General features: G+C 52.7%; 1 protein-coding gene across 2 annotated transcripts in view; it reads right to left on the minus strand.

Annotated features, from left to right (window-relative positions):
- Positions 1–450: 450 nt before the first annotated feature.
- The window catches only part of PTPRE (protein tyrosine phosphatase receptor type E), a 26,753-nt gene continuing 5,799 nt past the window's right edge, over positions 451–21,404 (minus strand). Inside the window, exons 4-15 of one of the 2 annotated variants that reach the window (XM_019644134.1) lie at positions 19,571–19,668; positions 16,076–16,195; positions 15,169–15,332; positions 12,364–12,499; positions 11,895–12,044; positions 11,466–11,559; positions 10,242–10,318; positions 9,379–9,513; positions 8,049–8,174; positions 6,994–7,160; positions 5,765–5,900; positions 451–3,181 (exon numbers count right to left, since the gene is read on the minus strand). In XM_019644134.1, the coding sequence (XP_019499679.1) occupies positions 3,107–3,181; positions 5,765–5,900; positions 6,994–7,160; positions 8,049–8,174; positions 9,379–9,513; positions 10,242–10,318; positions 11,466–11,559; positions 11,895–12,044; positions 12,364–12,499; positions 15,169–15,332; positions 16,076–16,195; positions 19,571–19,633 (1,443 nt within the window). In that variant the 5' untranslated portion in view covers positions 19,634–19,668 and the 3' untranslated portion in view covers positions 451–3,106. The remainder of the gene's footprint in view (positions 3,182–5,764; positions 5,901–6,993; positions 7,161–8,048; positions 8,175–9,378; positions 9,514–10,241; positions 10,319–11,465; positions 11,560–11,894; positions 12,045–12,363; positions 12,500–15,168; positions 15,333–16,075; positions 16,196–19,570; positions 19,669–21,404) is intronic. The other variant, XM_019644132.1, reaches the window with a different exon arrangement.

Below are 21,404 nucleotides of genomic sequence, written 5' to 3' on the forward strand. Positions count from 1 at the left end.
GCTGCTGATGCCTGAACGGTATGTGGAATGAAGTGGGCGGGCATCGGGAGGCCACTATGGCACGGGGCAAGCATTATGGGCAGTCTATCTGAAGTGTACCTGGTGTATAAGACGACCCCCCACTTGGAGGCATATTTTTCAGGGCCAAAAAATCGTCTTATACGCCGGCAAATACGGTACATTTCAGAAGTCCTAAAGTGACCTGTCTGTACAAATCAATGCTTACCTCTTAATGAACGTCTTGTCTAAAAGAACTTAAGGCACAGGAACAAATAAAACGAAGAGATTTCACTGAAGCAGGAGACGCAGGCCAGGAGTCAAGTAAAGGTTTACCTTTGCATCAGAATGTTAGACCTTGCAATCTGCATATACAGAGCATTCAGCAACGTTCACTGGCATTATGATCAGAGCAAGATCAAATTATGAATGTCATGAAAGAAAACACGATGGTTGAAACTGGAATACATACTTGTATTATAGAGATTGCACATAAATTAAACAGGACTTAGTGAAACCAAAGTATCAGTCATCATTTAAAAAAAATAACACGGGCATGTCTCTTAAGTGCCAAAACAGAGGTGTCAGGCTCCTTTTAAAAAGGTCTTAAAAACACATAAAAATACCTTTTAAAACACAGGTATGCATTCTTTATTGGAACAGCACACGGAGAGAGAGTTAAGTGGGTCACACGGTGACCGAGAAAGCACGGAGATCAGAGTGGCAGTCTTCTGATCGCTATTTGGCATTTGACTGCAACTGCATGCGACAAAAATGGGAAAGGAAGAATGACGGAGTCAGCCGGCGCTGTCTGGCTTTGTACAACGGACGCTGACCCAAGGGGAAGGGGAGAGCAACAGTCCAGGGTGCACGACGGAAGCGTGAGTCCCCGAGAGCTCACGAAGACTGTTGGAATTGGGCGTGGGGGTGGGCTTGGCAGAGGCCCCGAGGCTGCAAACAGGGCCACCAGGAAAGGCAAGCACTGTCCCCGCCTGGGGAGGGGAGCCTATGTCCAAGGGACAGTGGCTTCTGTGTTGTTTCCGGAACTGGAAGGGCCAAACCAGGTCACCTGCAGAGGACACAGGTGGGGGGAGGGCCCAGGGGGCAGAAGTGCACATGAACAGGGCCCTTTCGCAGAGCGCTCTGAGACGTCTGCCTCAGCTCCATACACGAGATGCCAGTTAGGACATTGAAAGGCGTGGGATTCTGATTAAGGCTCTTAGATTGGGACCCAAATCCATGTCCCTTAACTTTAACCTCCCAAATAAATGATGAGTTGCTTTCATCACAAGCAGCCAGCTGTGTCTCTAGGATTGGTGCTGAACGACAGCTCCGGTCTCTCTCTTCTCCTTTTGTCAAAGACAGGCTTTGGGCTTGGGGTTTTAACAATGAAAGCAGACGGGGAGAATTGGCAGGTCCTGCAAAGCTCCCTCCGTTTTCCTCTTCCACCCAAGCGCGTGCTCACCGTGCTGAGGTGAGCGGGACGCGCTCAGCAGCGTGTACCCCAGGGCCGCAGCCAGGGGTGATGGCCGAGGTCACAGAGTTGTGCTTTTGTCCTTCCAGTGGGCTGCCTCCTCTGGCCCTTGGGTGGGGCTCAGGGGTGCGGCAGAAGCTTGGTTACCTGTGAGCCTTTCATCAGAACCTGGCCTAACCCTGGGGGTGCATCTGTGACCACTGGGCACGAACTCAGGAGAAACAGCATAAGAGGGTGCCACCAGTTATCACTGGCAATGTCACATAAGGCCTTTCTATCTCTCTTAAAAAGCAAAAACTGTACGACAAAAGTCCATGGGAAATGCTTTCAGCGTTAGACCAGATGTCTTCTTTCTTATATTGTGCTCATCTGCTAGGTACCTAAGGGCCACTGTGACTAACTTAAACTTTACTACATTCATCCCTTCCCCACTTTTTTTTTTTTTATCCCATAAGCCAATTTTATCTGGCAGTGGGACCATTATTACCCAGTGTCAAAGGTCTCAGTAGTATTTCCATTCAAAAATAAGTTAGCCTTTAAATTAAGGAGTTCTTTTTTTTTAATTAAATATTGAGGAGTGGGGCTTTTAAAAAACTGTATAAATCTAGATTTTAAGATTTCTTTTCTTACAAACAATCTTAGCTTTTACAAGAGATATTTAAATACCAAAATGCTTCTCAGAAAGTTGAAAGCATTTGCCTGTGGTTGTCCTGCTGTTTCCACCAGGTGTGTGCTCCTTGCTTCTGTGGGGCTGGCTTTTGGCTTTATGGGCACATTTGCAAGGGGAAGTGGTTTGGGGCTGAGCCTTCGGGATAGCCCCGCCCAGCAGGGCAGCGCCGCAGCTGTGGCCCAATGGGAGGGGAGAGTGAGAAATACGGGCGGTTTGATCCTCAGCGGGTTTTCCCTGAGCCGGTGCCCTGGGAGCGCAGCACCCATAGCTGCTTTTGCTGTCCCCAAGGCCTTGGCCTTTACATCTCCTCTTATCTAGCCTAGATGGCAGGGGCACAGCCTTGAATAAATGCATTTTTAAGTCTCACTATAGAGTCACCAACTACTCTAATAGAGTTCTAGACCTGGATTCAGGTTGCAAAGTCCTCTCTGATTTTTAAAATGTAAAGGTAAACCACGTGGGTCGAGACTCAGACTTTGCAACATCCCCATTTACATTGTATCTTCGGGAATAGTGTGCCTTCCAAAAACTGCTGCTCAGGGCTGTGAAGTCAGGGCTGTAAAGAAAGTCAATTTTCAGCTGATTGCTGAGTCCTCCACTGCTTTCTACTGAACGTTGAGTATTTTGCATAAGCACATTTGGCATATTAAGATTTATAACATTTAGAGGTGCTGAATGTGTGAAATTAAGTGATATGAATCTAATGAAAAATTAAAGTATTTACTGATATTAGCAGAAATATATATGTTATGGGATATTATTTGACCTTAATACATAATTCCAGTTTTTAAAAGGGGTATTTAAGATGTAACAACTTTACAGCAGGTGGCGTTTAAAGCATAACAAAATATATACAAAGAAATTAGGGAGGATATTAACATCAATTGTGAAATAAATTAACATGATTTTTTTTTTTACAAAATATACTGACCATTAAATTAAAAAATATTTTAAGGCAGAAATTTTCATTTGAAATTAGCATAATCAGAAAATATATCAATAAAATCTTGTACCACTTTGTAGCAGAATTCATACTGTTCCTGAAAAAGAAAACCAAGAATGCATTAAAATGATATTTTTTAAAAAGTCTGAATAATTTAATTAGGAAACACATTCCAAAAGAAGACAGAAAAAAGCCTGACTATTTATTAAAATACCGTCTATCCTCCTGCATGTAAACTCCTGTTACATAATTTAGTTTGTAGGCATATGCAAATTTCCAAATAAAGCTGTTTTTGCACACAGAACATGTCAATGTTTAGTTTCAGCTTGGCTTAGTGTATTTTAGAACAGTCTTTAACTTTAGAACAGAGGAAAGGGTCTTTAGTTTTCATATTTAAATTGGAAAACTATTTTTGCACTGAAAAAAATCAGAGTACTTAACAGCACAGGTGATACCACATAATACCATTGCCGCTATGACAAACTTGCAGACTCTGGAGGCAGACAGACTGGGTCTGAGTCTCATTCTGACACTTAGGATCTTGGGCAGGTGACAACCGTCCCACGTGGGGCTGATGGCAGAATGTTCCTTGTGAACACAGCGGACACAAAGATCTGGTGAGGACGAAATGGTAGGTGCGTGTGGAGCACTTGGTCCCACAGCCCCGACACCAGACGGTGGTTATCAGTAATGACGGCCCTGGCGATCCTTTGTTCACTTGCTCACCACTTAGTGTGTGCCGGGCATTAGGCTAGGCGCTCACTTTCAAAGTCAGCTTCCAAATGCTCTGTCAGACTATGTCACCAGGCCAGAGAGCACAGACCTGAGCCAGAAGACCCCTGTGTGGGCAGCCTCCCAGTAAGGGGACTGACAGAAGCCACAGTCAGAAAGCGCAGGTTGGAGACAGGAGGGTGCTCGGAGCTAGATGCTCCTGGAGATATGCAATATTGGCCAGACCAGGTGATTTACGAGAGAGCTGAGAGCCGGGCGCCCCTAACAAACCACAGAGGCATTCGGATTCAGACGAGAGAGGCTCTGTGCTATAGTTCAGGGGGCTGCCTGGCCCAGGCACTGGGGGTTCGGGTGGGGGTGGGGGCATATTCAAAGCGAATTTGCACAGCCACTCTAAAACAGGTGCCATCAGCCCACAGGTTAAGGAACTGGAGAGGAAGGAGCCTGTCGAAGTTCACAGAGCCACGCGGGCATCCAACCAAGGAGCTGGGATGACAACCTGAAGCCCAAGCGTCAGAGGGTCCCCTCGGCTCATCTTTCATACATGACCGCCGGCCGCCAGGACTAGATCTAATGGCTCTGCCTGGGGGAAGCCTGGAGGAGGCTTCAAAACAGTCAGGAAAGAAACTGAAAACAGTCTGGCTCATATTGAAAGACTGATTTTTGTCTTGAGGGGGGCCATATTTATTATTATTGCTGTGATCTAGAAAAATCTTCCATATCTTCCATGGAATGGTCGTCTGCCTGGCGATGCCCTTAGGAGGTGGTGGCTGTTGGGAGGCAGACATACGCACTAGGATGAATTGGGGACCTCTCTAGCACCCTCCAGAGCCCCAGCAGGAAGAAGCATGGGGACTGGGACGGGGGCTCTGTGGAGAGCCGGGGGGTCCTGGGCATGATTTCCTCCCATTCTTTCCCACACTGCTCTCCAGGTGAGCTTCCCAGTCACAGCCTGAAGGCGGGGGGTGGGATGAGGGGGAGCCAGCAGGCACCCAGTTTCCTTCTCACCCGGTGGCTCTCAAACCTGTATTCACTGGTGGCTCTCAAACCTGTATTCACTTTGGGTCCCCCCCCCAGGGGGCTTTACATATGCTGATGCCTGGGTCCTACCCCAGAGATTGTTTAACTGGTTTGAGGGGCAGCTTGGCCGACTGGGGGGACAGGCTCAGCTGATTCTAGCTGCTGTGCTTCCCCCACGATGAGAATATGAGAAGGTCATGGAAGGGCCCTCCTTCCACCCGTCTCTGCCTGCCTGAGTCAGAATCCTGTTGGGGAGAAGATGAGAGGGATGGGTGGTGTGGGGGGCGGACAGCGGGGGGGGGGCAAAGACAGGAAGCCTTGTGGGAAATGAGTTCTAACAGTCTTTGCAATTACACTTGCTGGTGTCCGACTGTCAGGTTTGGGGAGGAGGTGTCTCTTCTGAAAATGCGAAAGTGTGTGTTTTCACCACGGAAAGAAAGAGAACAGAGGCCAACTGTGCATCATGTGAATTCCTTACCTGCCCTGCCTCGCCTCCCCCCAGCACAGTATCCGGAGGTTGAATGAGACCCAAAAAGTAAAACTGTCCGAATGGAATCGGGTGAGAAAGTTACGAGTACTAGGCTTATGAACGTCAATGGTGCGTTTGAACTTAGTAACAGCACCGTGCTTTCATGTATGTTGGAATCTGGTAAAATAGTTCACTTTGGGATATTGTCAGTGTTCTGTCCCAGAGGTCTTAGTAACTGAAAGTCACGGGCGAGCCCCTCCTCCTGCGTCCTGGCCAGGGGACGGATCCCAGCCAGACTCAAAGAAGGAAGGGGGCCTGGAAAGCTTTACTGTGAAAAGCTCCAGTTAGCTCTTTCCCTTGGGGATTTACGTCCCACCCTCCCCAGGTACCTTTAATGAAACATCCATCAGACGCAACATGAAATAGTTCTCCACTCATCCCTATCAGTCAGCTTCTTACCACGGTTTGCACCATGTGCGGCCTCTGGAGCCGTAAACTCTTCACAGCTTGGAACACGTCCAAAAGCCCCTCTGCCTTGACTCGTTCCAGAATGTTGCTGAGTGCTATGAAGGTACCTGTTCGGCCCGCTCCAGCACTGTGGAGAGAAGGGGTTTAGAGAAGCAACTGGCGGGTGGGGACGCGAACCAGGCGCCTGCCCTAACCCCGGGCACTGGTACCGAAGCACCATGGTCGGAGCTGCGATTCCTAACAATCATTTACACATTTACACACAGCTTAGCTTTTGACCAAGAGGCAGCAACATAAAGCTCCTAAAACGCTCGCCTAATCACAGCACACAGGTATCTCCTGAGGGGGATCAGAACCCACTGTAACCATTTCCTGTGTCTTCCTGGTGTACCCCAGTTCTCAGAGTGCGGCACCCGACTTGCAGCATCACCACTGCCTGGGGACTTGTTTGAAATGCAAAGGCTCCCGGTTCAGGTCTAAAGAGAGGCAAGGAGGCTGACTCCAGGCTCCTGCCCCTGCAGTCACCTGTCCCCGCAGTCACCTGTCCCCTGCAGTCACCTGTCCCCGCAGTCACCTGTCCCCTGCAGTCACCTGTCCCCGCAGTCACCTGTCCCCTGCAGTCACCTGTCCCCACAGTCACCTGTCCCCGCGTCTGCCCTGTGAACCTTTTCACCTGTGTATCTCTGGTGCCCAACTCAGGCTGGGTCTTTGGAGGCAGAACACAAAGGAACTCATTACTGGTTTGTTCTAAGTGACATCTACAGGGCACCAGGGACTGAAAACGGAGGCGTATGCTCCCCATGCTGACCCTGCCATAAGTGCACCCAGGCGGGTCCCAGGCAGGTAGCCCTCCTGCGGTGCTGAGTCAGCAGCACTGACTCATTTCCTCATGCCCAGGGGAGAGGTCGGGAGAGGCGGGACTTCAGGCAGAGCCAGAACAATCTTTCAAAACGAACACAAGTACCTTGAAGTTCAGAAGTGGGTTTGTCCGAGCTGTGCATGGTGATTTTTTTTTATGATGACTTAAAATGTGTGTTTGAACCACCTTCTAACTCCTCCCACCAAGTGCATTCTGCACGTACGCTAAGATGACATTTAGGCATTTACGGAAAGTTAAGAACTGTGTACGTGTGTAAGAGAAGGTCAACGCCGGGAGCTTCCGCGGCTGCGAGCAGTGATGCGGGTGGGCGTGGGCGGGCCCGCCTGCAGGGGGCGCTCACCTGCAGTGCACGGTGATGGGGTGATTGCCCGTCTGCTGTTGCTGCTTCTGCACGGCCGCGATCAGGTCGATCATGCCTTTGCCCTCGGCCGGGATGCCGATCTCCGGCCAGCCATGGAAGTGGAACTGGCGCACCACGCGGGTCTGCTCCTCCTGGCGGGCCACGGGCTGCGGGGGCGGGGGGAAGGGTGCCTCAGTGCTGCCTGGTCCCACAGCCGTCCTCCCAGAAACAGGCCCCACCGACACCTGCCCTGCTCCAGACTCGGGACATGGCTTGGAGCTCCCCGGGGCCTTCGGTGGTTGGCAAAGCCCCCACCTGGCTGGCCTGGGGGTCCCGGTCAGGCTGTTTGGAAGCTGTGGTCACACTGAAGCAGAGGCTGGCAGTGTTTTCTTCTGGCGCTCCCAACAGACCCCGCCAGCCTCCCCTACCAATCCCCGGCAGCTTTGCTTGAGAGAACAGGCACATCTCTTTCTTAAAAAGCCAGGACCGCACATGCCCCTTCAAGGCTTGAGATGAGCAGTTACTGAGTCTAGTGGCCTTGGGTCATTCTGCAGCTGGTGTGGAGGAGACATCTTTGGGCAAGCGGGGTTTCTGCTGTGCTGACCGTCCTGAGCTCAGAACCAAGTCCCACAGATGAGTCACCTTACCTATGACTACTGACCCACAGAGCTCCCATGCTTTGCCAGGGAGCAGAGCCCAGGACCCAGTGGGGACTGACAGGGCCCCTGGCCAGGAGGCCTCTGTGGCTCCATCCATCCCCTTTATGCCTCCTGCCCCCGGCGACCATCGTTTCTCCTGAGTGGGGAGTGGGCGGAAGTGGCCTCTTGGAGCTGCCCATTCTGCTCCCCTATCCTTGTCCTCCAGCAAGGAGACAGGTGCCCTTGCAGGTCCGAATTTTACAGGCAGTTGGCCCCACGATAACATGGCTGCCTGTTCACTGCACTGATCACTGATGCTAATGTGAGGCTCCGGAAAGGTCTGGTGTGAGGACAAGCAGGATCCGAGGGAGGCAGCCTGAGCTCTGTCCACAGTTGACAGCGTTACGGCAACAATACCTGATTGAAAGTGACCAGGAAGTCTCGTATGCTGATGGCTTCAGAAAGGGTATCGCTCTTTATTTCGATGGTGATGTCTCCATGAGTCACTGAGCCCTCTGTTGGCCAATACTGGTAACATTTATCCTTGGGGGATAAAATAAAATGTTAAGTCTTGTAATACATAATTCGCTGCCAGCATTTGAAACTATATGATACAGAATTGCTCTCAAGCCATTTAACGCATTTCATCTGACCAAGAAAATAACATGAATATGAATACGAGTGCCCATTAATGCCTGTTGACCAAGCGAACAGAATAGAGTCCAGAAACGGATGTGTGTATTTGGAAGTTTGATACAGGATGGAAGCGACCTGACAGAAAGGAGAGATTATTCAAAACACAGAGCTGGAAAAATCGGTGTTCTTTGTGGGGAAAAAATGAAACTGGGCCCCTAGCTCACACCCTACCCTGGCTGATATGCATGAAGACCTTATTCATGTTACAACATGGTTAAACCTTGAAAACATTGTGCTAAGTGAAAGAACTCAATCTAAAAGGCACACTGTGTGATTCTGTTTATATGAAACGTCCAGAAAAGGCAAATCTATAGGGTCAGAAAGTCATTTGTGGTTGCAGGGGCCGGGGGAGGGAGGAATGGGGAGCGAGTGTTCATGGTTTGGGGTTTCTTTTTCGGGTGATAAAAATGACCTGGAATTAGCGGTGACATTGCACAATTCTCTGAATATACTAAAGACCACTGAATTGTATCCTTTAAAAAGATGAATCCTATGGTATGTGAGTTATATCTCAATAAAGCAGAAATCAAAGCACAAACTCAGGGTCATGGTGTCATGTTGAGGGAGCACCTAGATAGAGGTACGTTATTGACAAAAGTTTGACTTTTCAGTTAGACGATGGGTTTACGAGTACTTATTTTGTTATTAAATATATATATATAATACAAGAAGGCCATGGAAGGATGACTGGGGAAAAGAAGAGGCACATTTAACTCATCCAGATCGACCAGGACGATCTCAATTAGGTACACACATCAATGCCTCTGTGTTTATGTCTTGAAAAAAGTGAATGAATGTCTTTTTCTTCAGTGAGTTGTGATCAAATGTGTATTTGTGGCAAGCACAAAATGGTGGAATCTGAAGGCAGGCTAAATAAAATGGGGGCTAAGAACAAGAGAGAACGGGTGAGAGGAAGCCTTGTGCATCCCCCGTCCCAGCTCAGTACTGAGGCTGGCGAGACATCACAGTGAGCAGCTCCAGCCACGTCAGGCCGGCTGGACCTCGGCGCGCGCCAACTGCCCCTGCAGCCTGGGCTGGGCGGCACCCTCACCTGCTCTCTCTCCTGGACCTCCGTCAGCATCACGATCGTGTGGCACTTCCACTCCCAGACCATTCTCCAGAAATCCTCCACCGTGTGCGCCAGGGGCCCCTGGGTGGCGATGAAATAGTCCTTCTGTCGGTAGCCCTTTAAATGGGGAGCAAACGTTAAAGGCTGACTTCCTCCCTGGTTCCACTGAGTGACACTGGGGAGTTTAGGACAGCTGGGGCCTGACAAGGGAAACCGTTCTCCTGGCTTGGCCTGAGCTAAGCCCCAGGAGGCGCACACCCAGGAAAAGGGCAAGACGCCCACTCTGTCTGAAAGCGAGACACCTCACCTTGAGGTAGTTTGAATGGGGCTTATGAACCACCGCTCGCTTGCAGCTGCCTGGGAACACACCTGGCGCCTTTGATTCTAACATGTCTCTGTGTGTTATGGCTAAGTTAGCAACATGGTGCAAAGAGCCCTGGGCATAGTCAGAGGAAGTGGGTTCAAACCCCAGTTCCTCCACTCAGGCCCAAGTGACCTTTGGCACAGTTTTCTCATCTGCAAACAGAAATTCTAACACACACTCAGCTGCAGTCTTCAGTCCCACCCATTCTTCAGCTAACTCCATGGTGCGTGCAGTTAACACATATAAAAGCACGATACATTACAAGCAGGAAGAAAAAATAGCAAATTACTTGGCAGTATGTCTCTTTGCTAGTTCCAAAGTTCATTATTCTTTTTTTTTTATGCAAGTAATTCTGCTAATGAAATGGTTTGGGTTTCTGGAGGCAGGTCACCCCTTTCTGATTCTGAAAGCGGGTGAATCAGGAGTCTATGATGAAGGAAACACCCGTCTTGCACAGCCCAGCCAGGCCCACGGGACTTACGTCGATAAAGGACGCGTTGATGTAGTCTGTGTATTCCTGACCCCTTTTCATGGAGAGGATCACGCGGTTAAAGTCATCTGCAAAACAGCGCGGTCCTTTAGTTACTGCTGCGCCATCCTGCCTGCCCGCTTTCATTTGTTGCTACAAACTCTCAAAACTTATTAATAAAATCGCTAAGTAAGGGCAGCCCCTCGGAAACTGTACTTCATAAAATAGGGGAGTTAACGTGGCCCAGAGAAGGTGTGTGTTGTCAGGAAAACTCCGACAATAATCCAGTTGTCATTTTCATCGGTCATGCACTGGGGTAAGTCAGGCCAACATGTAAGCGTTACAAACACTACATTTCAGGAGGAAAAGGAATGTGGCCACCAGGCCGGCAACCCAGAGTAGCGGGCCGGGGACACCACGGCCAGAGAAGGCAGGGTCTGAGGCTGAGGAAGTCTTTGCACACAGTCCCCACGCCCTTTCCACGCACAATGTGGCCTCGAAAGCAAGTCTTTTTATGTGCTCGTGCCATGGGCCATGAGTGCTTCGAGGAGACGTCTGGAATGAGGCACTGCCTCTCCTCCTCAAGGCGGGCCCCCTTCGCTCCATGGTTCCTCTGGTCACAGTGGAGTCCATTCCTTGGCCTGTTTCTTGGATTTGTCTTTCTTCCCCACTGGGTGAGTCCCCTGAGTCCCCACCCTGCTTACCGCAGGCAGGCACCCACTCCTTCCAGGCCCTGCCAGGCCGGTGGCCTTCCCCTACCTGAGGCCCTGGCAGGCCACTGTCCTGACTCCGCCCCTGCTCAGTTCGTGCCCACCCCAAGGCCTTTTCCTGGAAGGTCTCAGCTGAGTTCCTTCAGGTCCTGCTGCCTGGCCTGGGCCACAACCACCCCTCTGTGTGAGGGGGTGCTGTGCCTCCGCCCAGGCTTGGGGGAGGACTGAATGCAATTCAGGATCCAGAGGCCCCTGAGTCATGCCTGGAGCAACTCTCCCCTGTTCTAGGAAGTCCCCTCCCCCACCTCTGAGTGCATGTCATAAGCTGCCCACCTGACACACACAGGACTGCCTGGGCCACTCATTTGCTTCACAGGTGGGCGTTCTCTACAGTGCTTGGCAGAGCCCTGAGCCCAGAGGGTGCCCTGCCCTGGCTTACAGAGGTGGGCGGTCAGTGGACAATCAGGGACCCAGGCCACAGGGTCCTCACCCCGCCCACTCCCCCCCACCCCCCAGGCCGCCTTACATGGGATGATCTGAATGACCCTGGCCTTCTTCATGTTCGCCGGCAAGTTGCCCGTCCTCATGTTCTCCTTCATGATCCGGACATTGGTCAGTTTCTGCAGCCGAGATGGACACAGCCACGCAGTTAGAGCGCTAACGTGCCTGAACAAATAAATCCCTCTGCTTTCTACCATTACTGCCCGGGCACCGATAAAGGCACCACCTAGCTTCCATCTCCAGACATTTCCTGGATCTTGATAAATAAAATGTATGTAAGACACATCCCCTGGGGGCTGCGGCTGAGCTCTGAAAGCCTCGAGGTTATTGCTCCTTCCCAAGTCATGGCCTGGGCAGCCCCCTGCTTTCTCTGGGATCAACCACCAGGTCAGGTGATGGAAAGCAGCGCCATTTCAAGGTCGATCGTCATCCTTTGGCGCCAGTGGGCACTCACCCTGAACTCCTCCTCCAGCCCGATCTTGTCCAGGTGCGTGGTGGTGCCCTGCAGCGTCTGCAGGTGCTTTTCCAGGGAGCACACGTCCAGCTCGGTGTCCCCGTAGAGGTAGTACTCCAGTAAGGCTTGGTAAATGAACGTGTACTGCATCTGTGGAGCACAGGGGCGCCCACACCCTCGAGTGCGCCCTGCAGCCTCTGGCCGCTCCGGGCTTGGCAGCTACCAAGTGGTGGTGGTGGTGTGGGGGGGCTTCTCCTCTTTTTGTTTGGGGGCTAAGTTCAGATTAATGGCCATTTACAGTGACTGTACCCGGCCTTGATTAAAGATCACCTAACAGCCAGCATCCCTGAGGACATCCTCCCCTCCCCCCAGGCACCGTCCTGTACACACCAGGGCTGGGGAAGGCTGCTGGCTTTGCTTGGTGAAGTGCACGCCAGGATGAGGGCGCGGCCAGGAAGGCATTACTCACGTCCGTCTGAACCATCTGAGGACGCTGACCGCGGATCCTTGACACGAACTCGAAGACGTCCACCTTCTGCTCCGCGTGCATCATGTCCATCATGGCATCGATGACGATGAAGGTGCCTGTCCGGCCCACACCCGCACTTCAGGGACAAAGAAAGATGCCGCGTCGTGAGTCACATTCCCCTCAAAGCAAAAAATATGCCTGCACACGAGGACTGAAGGGCACGCCCACCCTTAACTGGGAGACTGACATCTCATCACTTAAACCAACCCTTTAAAATTTTTTTTGGCTAATGAAGAGCAAATGTATGGTGAGGCCACCAGAGGGCGCTGCAATCTTAGTAACATGATCACAAGTTGTTCCTTTAACAAGTAGAAACTTTGTTCCAGTCACATCAAAAAGAGCTGCTCATGTGGAATATGAAACAAAAAGCAACAAACGAACTAATAAAGCAAACAAAACCAAACTCATAGATTGAAATAACAGAACGGTGGTTACCAGAGGGGAAGGGGGGTAGGGGGAGAATGAAGTCCATAAAGGGGGTCAAATGTAGTGACGGAAGGAAGTGAGGCTTCAGGTGGTGAGCACGCAACAGCGTACAGAGATGTCGTTATAATCTTGTAAACCTGAGGGCTTTTTAAAATTCATTGGGGTAATAGTGGTTAATAGCATTATGTAAGCGTTGTAGAGAGCCTTGTAAGGTTGTGTGGATAATGTTTCCTCTATTACCAAATGCTGTCTTCTCATTAGCACTTGTGTAATTGGATTAAAAAAAAATTGTCACACTACATAATGGCTTTTCCAGGTTCTTCATAAGAAAAGAGGCCTCACAGCCTGGGTTGGCTGGCCCTTGAGTCAAGGTCACGCCAGGAGGAGGTACCAGGCTGCTACCTCTGGCAGCCTGCCCTCACCTCGGGGCTGACACCAGCTGGTCTTTAGCTTAGGGCAGTGGGTCTCAACCTTCCTAACGCCGCGACCCCTTAAATACAGTTCCTCATGTTGTGGTGACCCCCAACCATGAAATTATTTTCGTTGCTACTCTATAACTGTAATTTTGCTACTGTTATGAATCGTAATGTAAATATCTGATATGCAGGATGTATTTTCATTGTTCCAAATTGAACATAATTAAAGCATAGTGATTAATCACAAAAACAATATGTAATTATATATTGTGAAATATTTATTTCTAATTACAAATAAATGAAATTTTGTCTTGAAGCCGGGTACTCTTATGTGGGAGTATCTGCACATGGGCGGACCCGCCTGGAGACGGATAGAGGAGCGGTGTCTCAGTTCATAAGACCATCGGAAATATGTGTTTTCCGATGGTCTTAGGCGACCCCTGTGAAAGTGTCGTTTGACCCCCAAAGGGGTCGCGACCCACAGGTTGAGAACCGCTGGCTTAGGGTGTCTGCTGAGAGGGCTCCTCCCTTGGGAAACTGCCCTGAATTGATTCCTGGGTTTGGGTTTCCTTTCTTCCCAACATCGTCCCTGTCCCCCTCACCCCCGGCCTCCCCATCTTGTCTGTATCTCCACCAGATGGTGCAGGCCGTCCATATTTGCCTGCCTGACACGCAGGACTCAGTGGGCACACAGATGCGCTCAGCAAACCTTCCTTGAATGAGGAAACCCCCAATGGCTCAGCCTCTATGTGTGGCATCTGCTAGAGCTGCCCGTGGCTGAGCGGGGCTTCCTCCTTCCGCCCCTGCAGCATGGCCCTCTTGTTACAGAGGAAGGAAAGTCATCTTTCACACAAAAGGCTCACAATGGAATGAATGAAGTCCCTCACGACAGCTCTTGCCATAGTCTCCCAAGTGGTGCTGGGACAGACAGCGGAGACCCCCTTGGACGGACGCCCCCTCTGCTCCGCTGTCATGGGGAGAGTAGGTGAAACATGAGAAGCCCTCTGAGGACTCTCAGTTCTTTACAAGGTAAGAGAAAATCCTCAGGAGCACAGCCAGGTAAAGATGCTCTGCCCACCAGGTGTGTGAAGGGGGCCAGAAAAGCAATGATTGGCAGGTTGGGAGGGGCCCTGAGGCATTTCCGGGACCCCTCTGTTCTGGCCCAGGGCGCATGTGGGAGGTGCGAGAGGAGGCCACTTGGCAGCCGGGAAAGGGACCCTGTTGCTCCCCCATGAGAAGTCCAAGGCCAGGCGGTCTTTCTCTGTGGGCCTTCTGAAACCCACTTTTCCACAATCATAGCAGCAGCTGCCACTTACATGGGTGCAAAGCCACCCCCGATGCCAGTCCCGGGCCCCTCCACGGCTGTCCTTCCCATTACAGACAAGGAAGCAAAGCCTGGGGCGGGGGACGGGGGACAGGAGGACAGCCTCGGGGGGAGACCAGGTCTCCAGGACACCCTGCCTGCCTGGCCCTCTCCTGACTGCACCCTCAGCCCCTCTGAGCCTCATGAACTCTTCTAGAATCACTTGCAGAGCTCTTTGTGGAAGCACAGTCTCCATCACTTGCTGGGGGTGACTTGGGGGTCCCTGGAGGCGATGATGGGGAGGCCTAGGGGACCTGCCAGAACCCACTGCCACCATCAACCCGGGCCTTTGGCTTTTGTCTGTTTTAGATATTGAGGTTCCCCCTCATGTGCCATTGAAGAAAGGACTCTGCTACCACAAAATGTGTGGGCTGGGGTGCTGGGTGTCCCTCCAGCTATCATCCTGAGAGGGTCTCCGGGCAGCCACCTCGTAACCCTGCCAGCCCCTCTGCCCACCTTGGTATGGGTCCACTGCTCACGTTCCCGTGAGCGGCCGAGTCCCCCCCCCCCAACCGCTGGCCCTGGGGGTCCTGGTCATACCTGCAGTGGACCACTATGGGCCCTGCGTGGGTGGGGTTGAGCGTCTTCACTTTTTTCAGGAACTTGAGCATCCCGATGGGGGTGAAAGGCACTCCGAAATCGGGCCAGCTGGTGAAGTGCAGCTGGGAGACCAGCCGTGGGGCTTTGCAGCCCTCAGGGAGCTGCTGGGGGGCGGGCACAGGTGTGAGTAGGGACAGCTCTCCCGCTCCCCCTCCCCCAATCTCTCCCTCAGGCTCCCCCACCAGCCAGGCCTTGCAGCCGCGGGCATGCGTGTGTGTGTGTGTGTGTGTGTGCATGTGCACGTGTGTGTGTGCATGTGTGTGTGTGTGTGTGTGTGTGTGTGTGAGGCAGTGGGCAGCCGAATGACAAAGCTCATCTTCTTCCTGTTTTTGCTGAGGCTTCCAGAAAACTCAGACTCATGCTTTGTGATCTAATCAATCACTCCACCTTTGATTCCTGATAACATAACCTTCTGTTTTTGCTATTTCTTTTTTTTTTATATCTCCTAAATTCCTATTTCATCTACCTCATATACAGGCATCTTTATTGAAGACTGCCCTGAAACGTTTTGGGAGAGAAGTAACAGGAAATAGTAAGTGTGAAAAATAATGAGGAAGTTTCAGATTTAATTTTGAAACTGTTAAAAACAAAACTTCTGCCTCATGATCCCAGTGTGTGAAATCGCACTGAGCTGAGGGGGTCCCCCCACCCGGTGCCCCCCGACTGACTCACTGGGAGCCAGGAGCGGCCAGCACTGTCTGAGGACCTGTGTGTGTGGCCGCCCGTGGTCCTCCTCTCAGACTCACGTCCTCGGCCCACTGACGCCCGCCCCCTACCCCGCCTGGCATGTCTCTGGCCTCGGCCCCCACTCAGCCTTTCCAGAAAGCCGGTCACTTCCAACGCTTACTGACTGGACGCAGAACTTCCGGATGGTGTAGTCCACCAGGATCACGCAGTCCTCCACACACACCCGGATGTTCCCATAGGTCCAGCAGCCCTGGTCCGGCCAGTACTGGTAGCACTTATCCTACACGGAACAATTGCAAGGAAACAGGTCTGAGGGCGCCTTTCATCACCTCATCGCCCCGGCCCCGCCACTGACACAGGCCTCACACACGCCAGGTGGTGTCCTGCAGCTGTCGGAGCTGAGAAAGAGCACGGGAAAGTGTCTCCTTATAAATGGGGACACTGAAGCCGCACAACGGGTCAAGGACTGCTCTGCGTCTGTAACTGGGGCTCTTTCTGAGTTCGATGCCCGCGACGTTTCAGGATGTCATGCATCCAGGGCTGCCCACAAGCCGACTGAACCATCTTGCTGAGCCCACTCCCTGCAGAGCTGGGAACCAACCAAAAGCGGCCCCCAGGCCGGGCGGGGCTCGCAGCTAGCCCCCAGGGCTGTGCGCTCTGCAAACACTGCCCAGTGGGCTCAGCAGCTGTGTCTGTCCTGCTCAGCTCGCTGAGCACACCCTTGGTTTGCATCCCTCCCGCCAGTCCACTACTGGGGACAACGAGACTGGGGTCCACTTCATGCTCCCCGTTTCCTCTAATGAGCATGGGCTCATTGCTCCAGGGGCCGCTGTCTGTAGCTCCCTCGCTCCGGACTACACATGGCCCCCATACGAGCTCCCAGGGGGTGGAGATTGGGGCGCCCAGCACCTAACCAGTCCCCCTGACCATGGGGGACATGAACGCATGGGGACCCCCAAGGACGGAAAGCTCAGCACAACAGAAATCTCTGGTCGTCAACGAGCCTTCTAAACATCGGGCGGTTTATCCTGGAAACGGCCCACGAGTGGCACGGCTAACGGGTCAAGTCCCGAGAACTAATAATCAAGTCACAAGACAAAAGGCGTCTTGGTGTTTCCGACAGCCCAGCATTTGTGTTATGACACGCATGGGCCACTTCCCCACCCGACGTCTTGGCCCTGGGTGTCTCTGAAGTGGCCCTGGTTTGGGCAGTCCTGACCTCCGGGGGCCCCTCGAGACCCTCATGAGCTTTGGGCCTTGCAGGGCTCAGCTTAGGGGCCTGAGGGCTCTGGCTACGGCCTGCAGGGTCAGCCCGTGGGCGGAAGTGTTCACGCCCTGAGCCTGCTCCACAGCGATGCCCTCCCTCCACATCAGATCATGATATGACTGAGCAGCTGCATTTCACAACGTTCAGCCAGGATGCTGAAGCCAAGGAGACCACAGCAGAAGTGTGTGAGCCATCAAGAAAAAGGAACTCTATTGAGAAATGATTTCATGTGAAATAGGGAATATCAAGAAACGGAAGCAGGCCAGCTCTGAGTCACAGAAACGGAAAATCCAGTAGGAGGCTTCGGAGTGATGTCAGGGAGAAAATGTCAAGTAACACGGAACAGAACAACGGCCGGGAGAGCTGGGGGTGTTCTCTGGGTCCCCCTGCTTCTGCGCTGGTCTCACTGTGTTTCATGTTTGTAAACATCCCCGCCCCCCAAGGCTAGTCGCAGCAGTGGCTGGTCCCAGGGGACCCGAGGCCCCTGGTCACCTTCTTTTCTAGGGCCGGGTCCTCCTCAGCATCTGCTCAGAGTGTGGGGGCCCATCCAGTGAAGTGTCCCTGCCTGGTAATCCCCAGTCTCGTCCTGTCACTCTTTCCAGTGAAAAAGGGTGGCCAGGCCATGACTCATACAGAGCAGGTGGCCCCCCCCAGCCCTGTCCCAGCTCCCTCAAAAGGAAAACAAAACCTCCATCCTACCCCAACAGGAAGCATGGTTGGAGGCTATTTCCTGTGTGACTAGTGACAGTGGCCCTGGGAGGCTGCTTCAAGCTTCAAGGCCGGCTCTGCCCATGGGCCTGCCCCCCCTCCACCTCCCACCCCCTCTGAACTCCCCAGGGCCTGTCATTTCCATCTCAAAGGGCAGCCCTTCCCCTGAGCCCTCGCCAGGCCGCCTGAGCTTCCTTGGAACAGGCTGGAGTCCCATGCCAGTGGTGACAGAGGGCAGAGGTGGAGAGCAGCCCCTCTCAGGCCCCATGCCTGGCCTGGTGCCAGGACGTGGTGGCACTGGGCAGGGCCCAGCAGGACCAACATCCCACACCAAGCTAGGCCTTCCTCCCAGCCTGCTCGCCACCACCTGTGCTCGGGCCCACGGGCTGGAACGTTCTAGAACAGTTCCCACCTCTAGCAAGTCTCCCTACAGCTCCCGATTCTTCCTTTGTTCTGGAGAAGGAGCTCATTTCCTGCAACACAGGCCCCCGCTGACTGCTGAAAGCCCTCGGAGGCCCCCACTGCCCACCCTGTGTCAGCCTGCCACTGGAGCCCCAAGCCCCGGCGCCGTGATGCACTTCTAGCCGTCCTGGCCCCAGCGTGGGCATCTGGGTGGGGGTCCAGGTGGCTCAGGGTTTCACAGGCACATCACCCTGCTGAACTGATGCTTCTCTCTGGCTGCATTTGGTCAAGTTCCCTCCAGTATTAAAGACCCAGCCCCAGCTCATGGCCTTGTGCTGGCCATGAGCCAGGGGGGCCGTTCTGCCTCTGGACTCCCCTCCTTTACACCCCAGGAACCTTAATCATGCTGTGTTCTGCTTCACTCAATAGGGGCCTGCATCCCGTTAGCCAGCGTGAGCCTGGAAGCCATGGAGATACCCGTCTCTCTGTACCTCGGCCCAGCCGGTGTCGGGCACACACCAGGCCTTAGCCCAGACGCGCCCTCTGCCCGGCTGGCTCATCCCTTCTGGACCACCACTGTCCCCTTTACTCTCAGTATTTTTACGTCACCTCCTGACATAACTAGCCTACATTTGTTTGCTTTCTGTTTGGTGCCAGCCCCTCCCAGGGGAATATAAATCGCATGAGGCGAGGCAGGTTTGCCTGCAGGCTCCCTGCATACACGCCTACTGGGAGAGTGACTGTCCAGGAGACAGAGGCTAGTAAGTATCTGTCACATGTAGGAAATGAGTCTGGTGATTACTCTTCTTCTTTGTAGAGGTTTCAACTTCTTGTAACGCACATGACTTTTGGAATCAGAAACAGCTAATGAAATACAATGGAACGACAAGTCAACATTCATTCCATGTATCTTGTTTTCCAAATGCATTTCTCTAGTCTGGATAAATAGCAGGAAGTCATTTTTAGTTACAGTCTGAGGCCCACCACATTATATGCTCAACGTGCTAAACATCTGATTTCTGAATTCCACTGCTTCCATCACGGAGTGAGAGCGGCCGAGGACGGGAGTCTAGACTAGTGAGCCGCTGGCAACACAGAGAATTTGCTTCCCTCTAAGAGAAAAGTGCTGTGAGCCAGGGGGCAGAGCATTTTTTCTTTTGTGTTGTTTTCTTCTGCAGTGATAAGGAGGGACAGAAACGGAAAGGAAGTGGTAAGCACCCTCTCCCCCAGGTAATGGCGGCAAAGAGGAAAGTCTTCTCAGTGAGTCAGAGGGCTCACCTCCTTTCTTTCTTTGAGGTTTGTCAACATGACGATGGTTGAAGACTTCTGTTCCCAGATCATCCTCCAGAAATCATTAACTGTTTCCTGCTTGGGGCCTGTAAGTGGAGGGGGATCCCAAAGTCAGGCACAGAGAAGTCGCTGCAGCCCCAGCCCCTGGCCCCCTGGCCTTTGGCCCTGGGACAGGGACAGCTGCTCCCCAACTTCTCTGAGACACTGAAGGGCTGGTTGGGCCAGTTTGTGCCCCACAGAATTCCAGAACTGTGGGCTAAGAGGGACCTTGCGTTCCCCAGCCTCTGCATGGCATCGGCCGCACTTCCCCGCACCCCGCTGGAACTGGGGCGGCCTCAGGGAGCTAAGTAATGGACCCGGCTGGGTTATATTCACGGGGAGTAACGGTGTGAGAGCTGGGTCTAAAGCTACGTGCCCAAGTGGTTTGTGGTCATTTGGGTGCTGGTTACAGTCTCAGATATCAGACCCCACTCCAGAAGCACTGAATCAGAGTGTGTGTGACAGAGAGAGAGAGGGATAGAGAGAGAGAGAGAGAGAGGGAGAGGCCAGTTTAACCCTTTTCCTTTGTGAACATCTCATCTGTCAGTTACCCATGAACTGTGGGCTTAAGTTTCTAGTGAGGGATGCTGAACAAAAGATAAAGTGGCCCTGGAAGAAAGTCCTCTGGCTTCTGCCTGAATACAGAGACAGTGCCTGGAGGTGTGGCAGCCACTTTGTGATCCTGAGGGTCAGAGCAACTTAGCGCTGAGGAGGACGATAAAGAGATCCCTGAGCCCTGAGCTGCTGTCCGGGCCCTGGGCTGCCGCCTGCGGGATGTCTGCTTACAAGGGAGGCCAGAGCTTCCCTCTGGGGAGGCCTCCTGACTGTTACAGCTGAGCGCGTCCCTGACATCCTCTGGGTGTATGTGCGGCTCCCTCTGTCCGGGGAGTCTGCATTTTCACAAGCTCCCAGGTGACTGTGATGTACATGGCACTGGGGGACCCTCTTGCCCAGGAGTGAGGAAGTCTGGGAAATCTAGTTTCAGCTCCACGGCTGCCTAACTGCACCAGCTCCTGGGTGGGTGGGGGATACGCTGGAGTGAAAATTCTCAAAAATGCCAAGTGGATTACGTGCAAGGTGAAGGGCGTGCTTTCGTGGATAAAGCAGCCTCTCGGCTCTGGCCACGCCCTGAAAAGCTGCTTGCTCCCCCCCACCACCTCCCCCAACCCAACAACTGGGGAGTCATGCAGAGAGCTCAGTCAGCTGAGAGAAAGTCAAGATTACCTAACCCAAGTATCAACACGCGGAAATGGTGACCACTGGGCCACTGGGCGCCCTGTGTTTGAATCACGCAGGTGTGGAAGTAGGTGTGTAGGTGTGTGTGTGTGTGTCTACACGTACACACTGGTGAGTGCACATCTAACATGTCTGTTATACCTATGTTTGCACATGACAGACGCCCCACAGACCCCACCTCCATCTGCCCTGACCACAGTGGGGACAAGTGTTCTCAGGGGCCCTGACCCCTCTGCTCTTGAGCAGCTGCTGTAGGAGAGCTGCATTGTCTCACACAGCCTCGCTTCTCACACTCTCACGAGCAGAGTGACCTGGGCATGCTCGCGAAAATGCCAGTCTGACCGCAGGCCGGGGCGCGGCCTGAGCGCCTGCATTTCTCACCAGCTCACAGGAGGTGCTGACACCTCAGTGGAGCAACCACACGTCATTAGGAAATCACGGCTGCAAGTAGAGGCCCAAGGCTCCGTGAGGTCCCTGACACCTTTCATTCCGTGTACGGAGGGACAAAGGCTGGGCAGACCGGAGCTGGGCAACATGTGCCTAACAG

Source organism: Hipposideros armiger, unplaced genomic scaffold (genome assembly GCF_001890085.2).
Source record: "Hipposideros armiger isolate ML-2016 unplaced genomic scaffold, ASM189008v1 scaffold_85, whole genome shotgun sequence".
Lineage (NCBI taxonomy): Eukaryota > Metazoa > Chordata > Mammalia > Chiroptera > Hipposideridae > Hipposideros > Hipposideros armiger.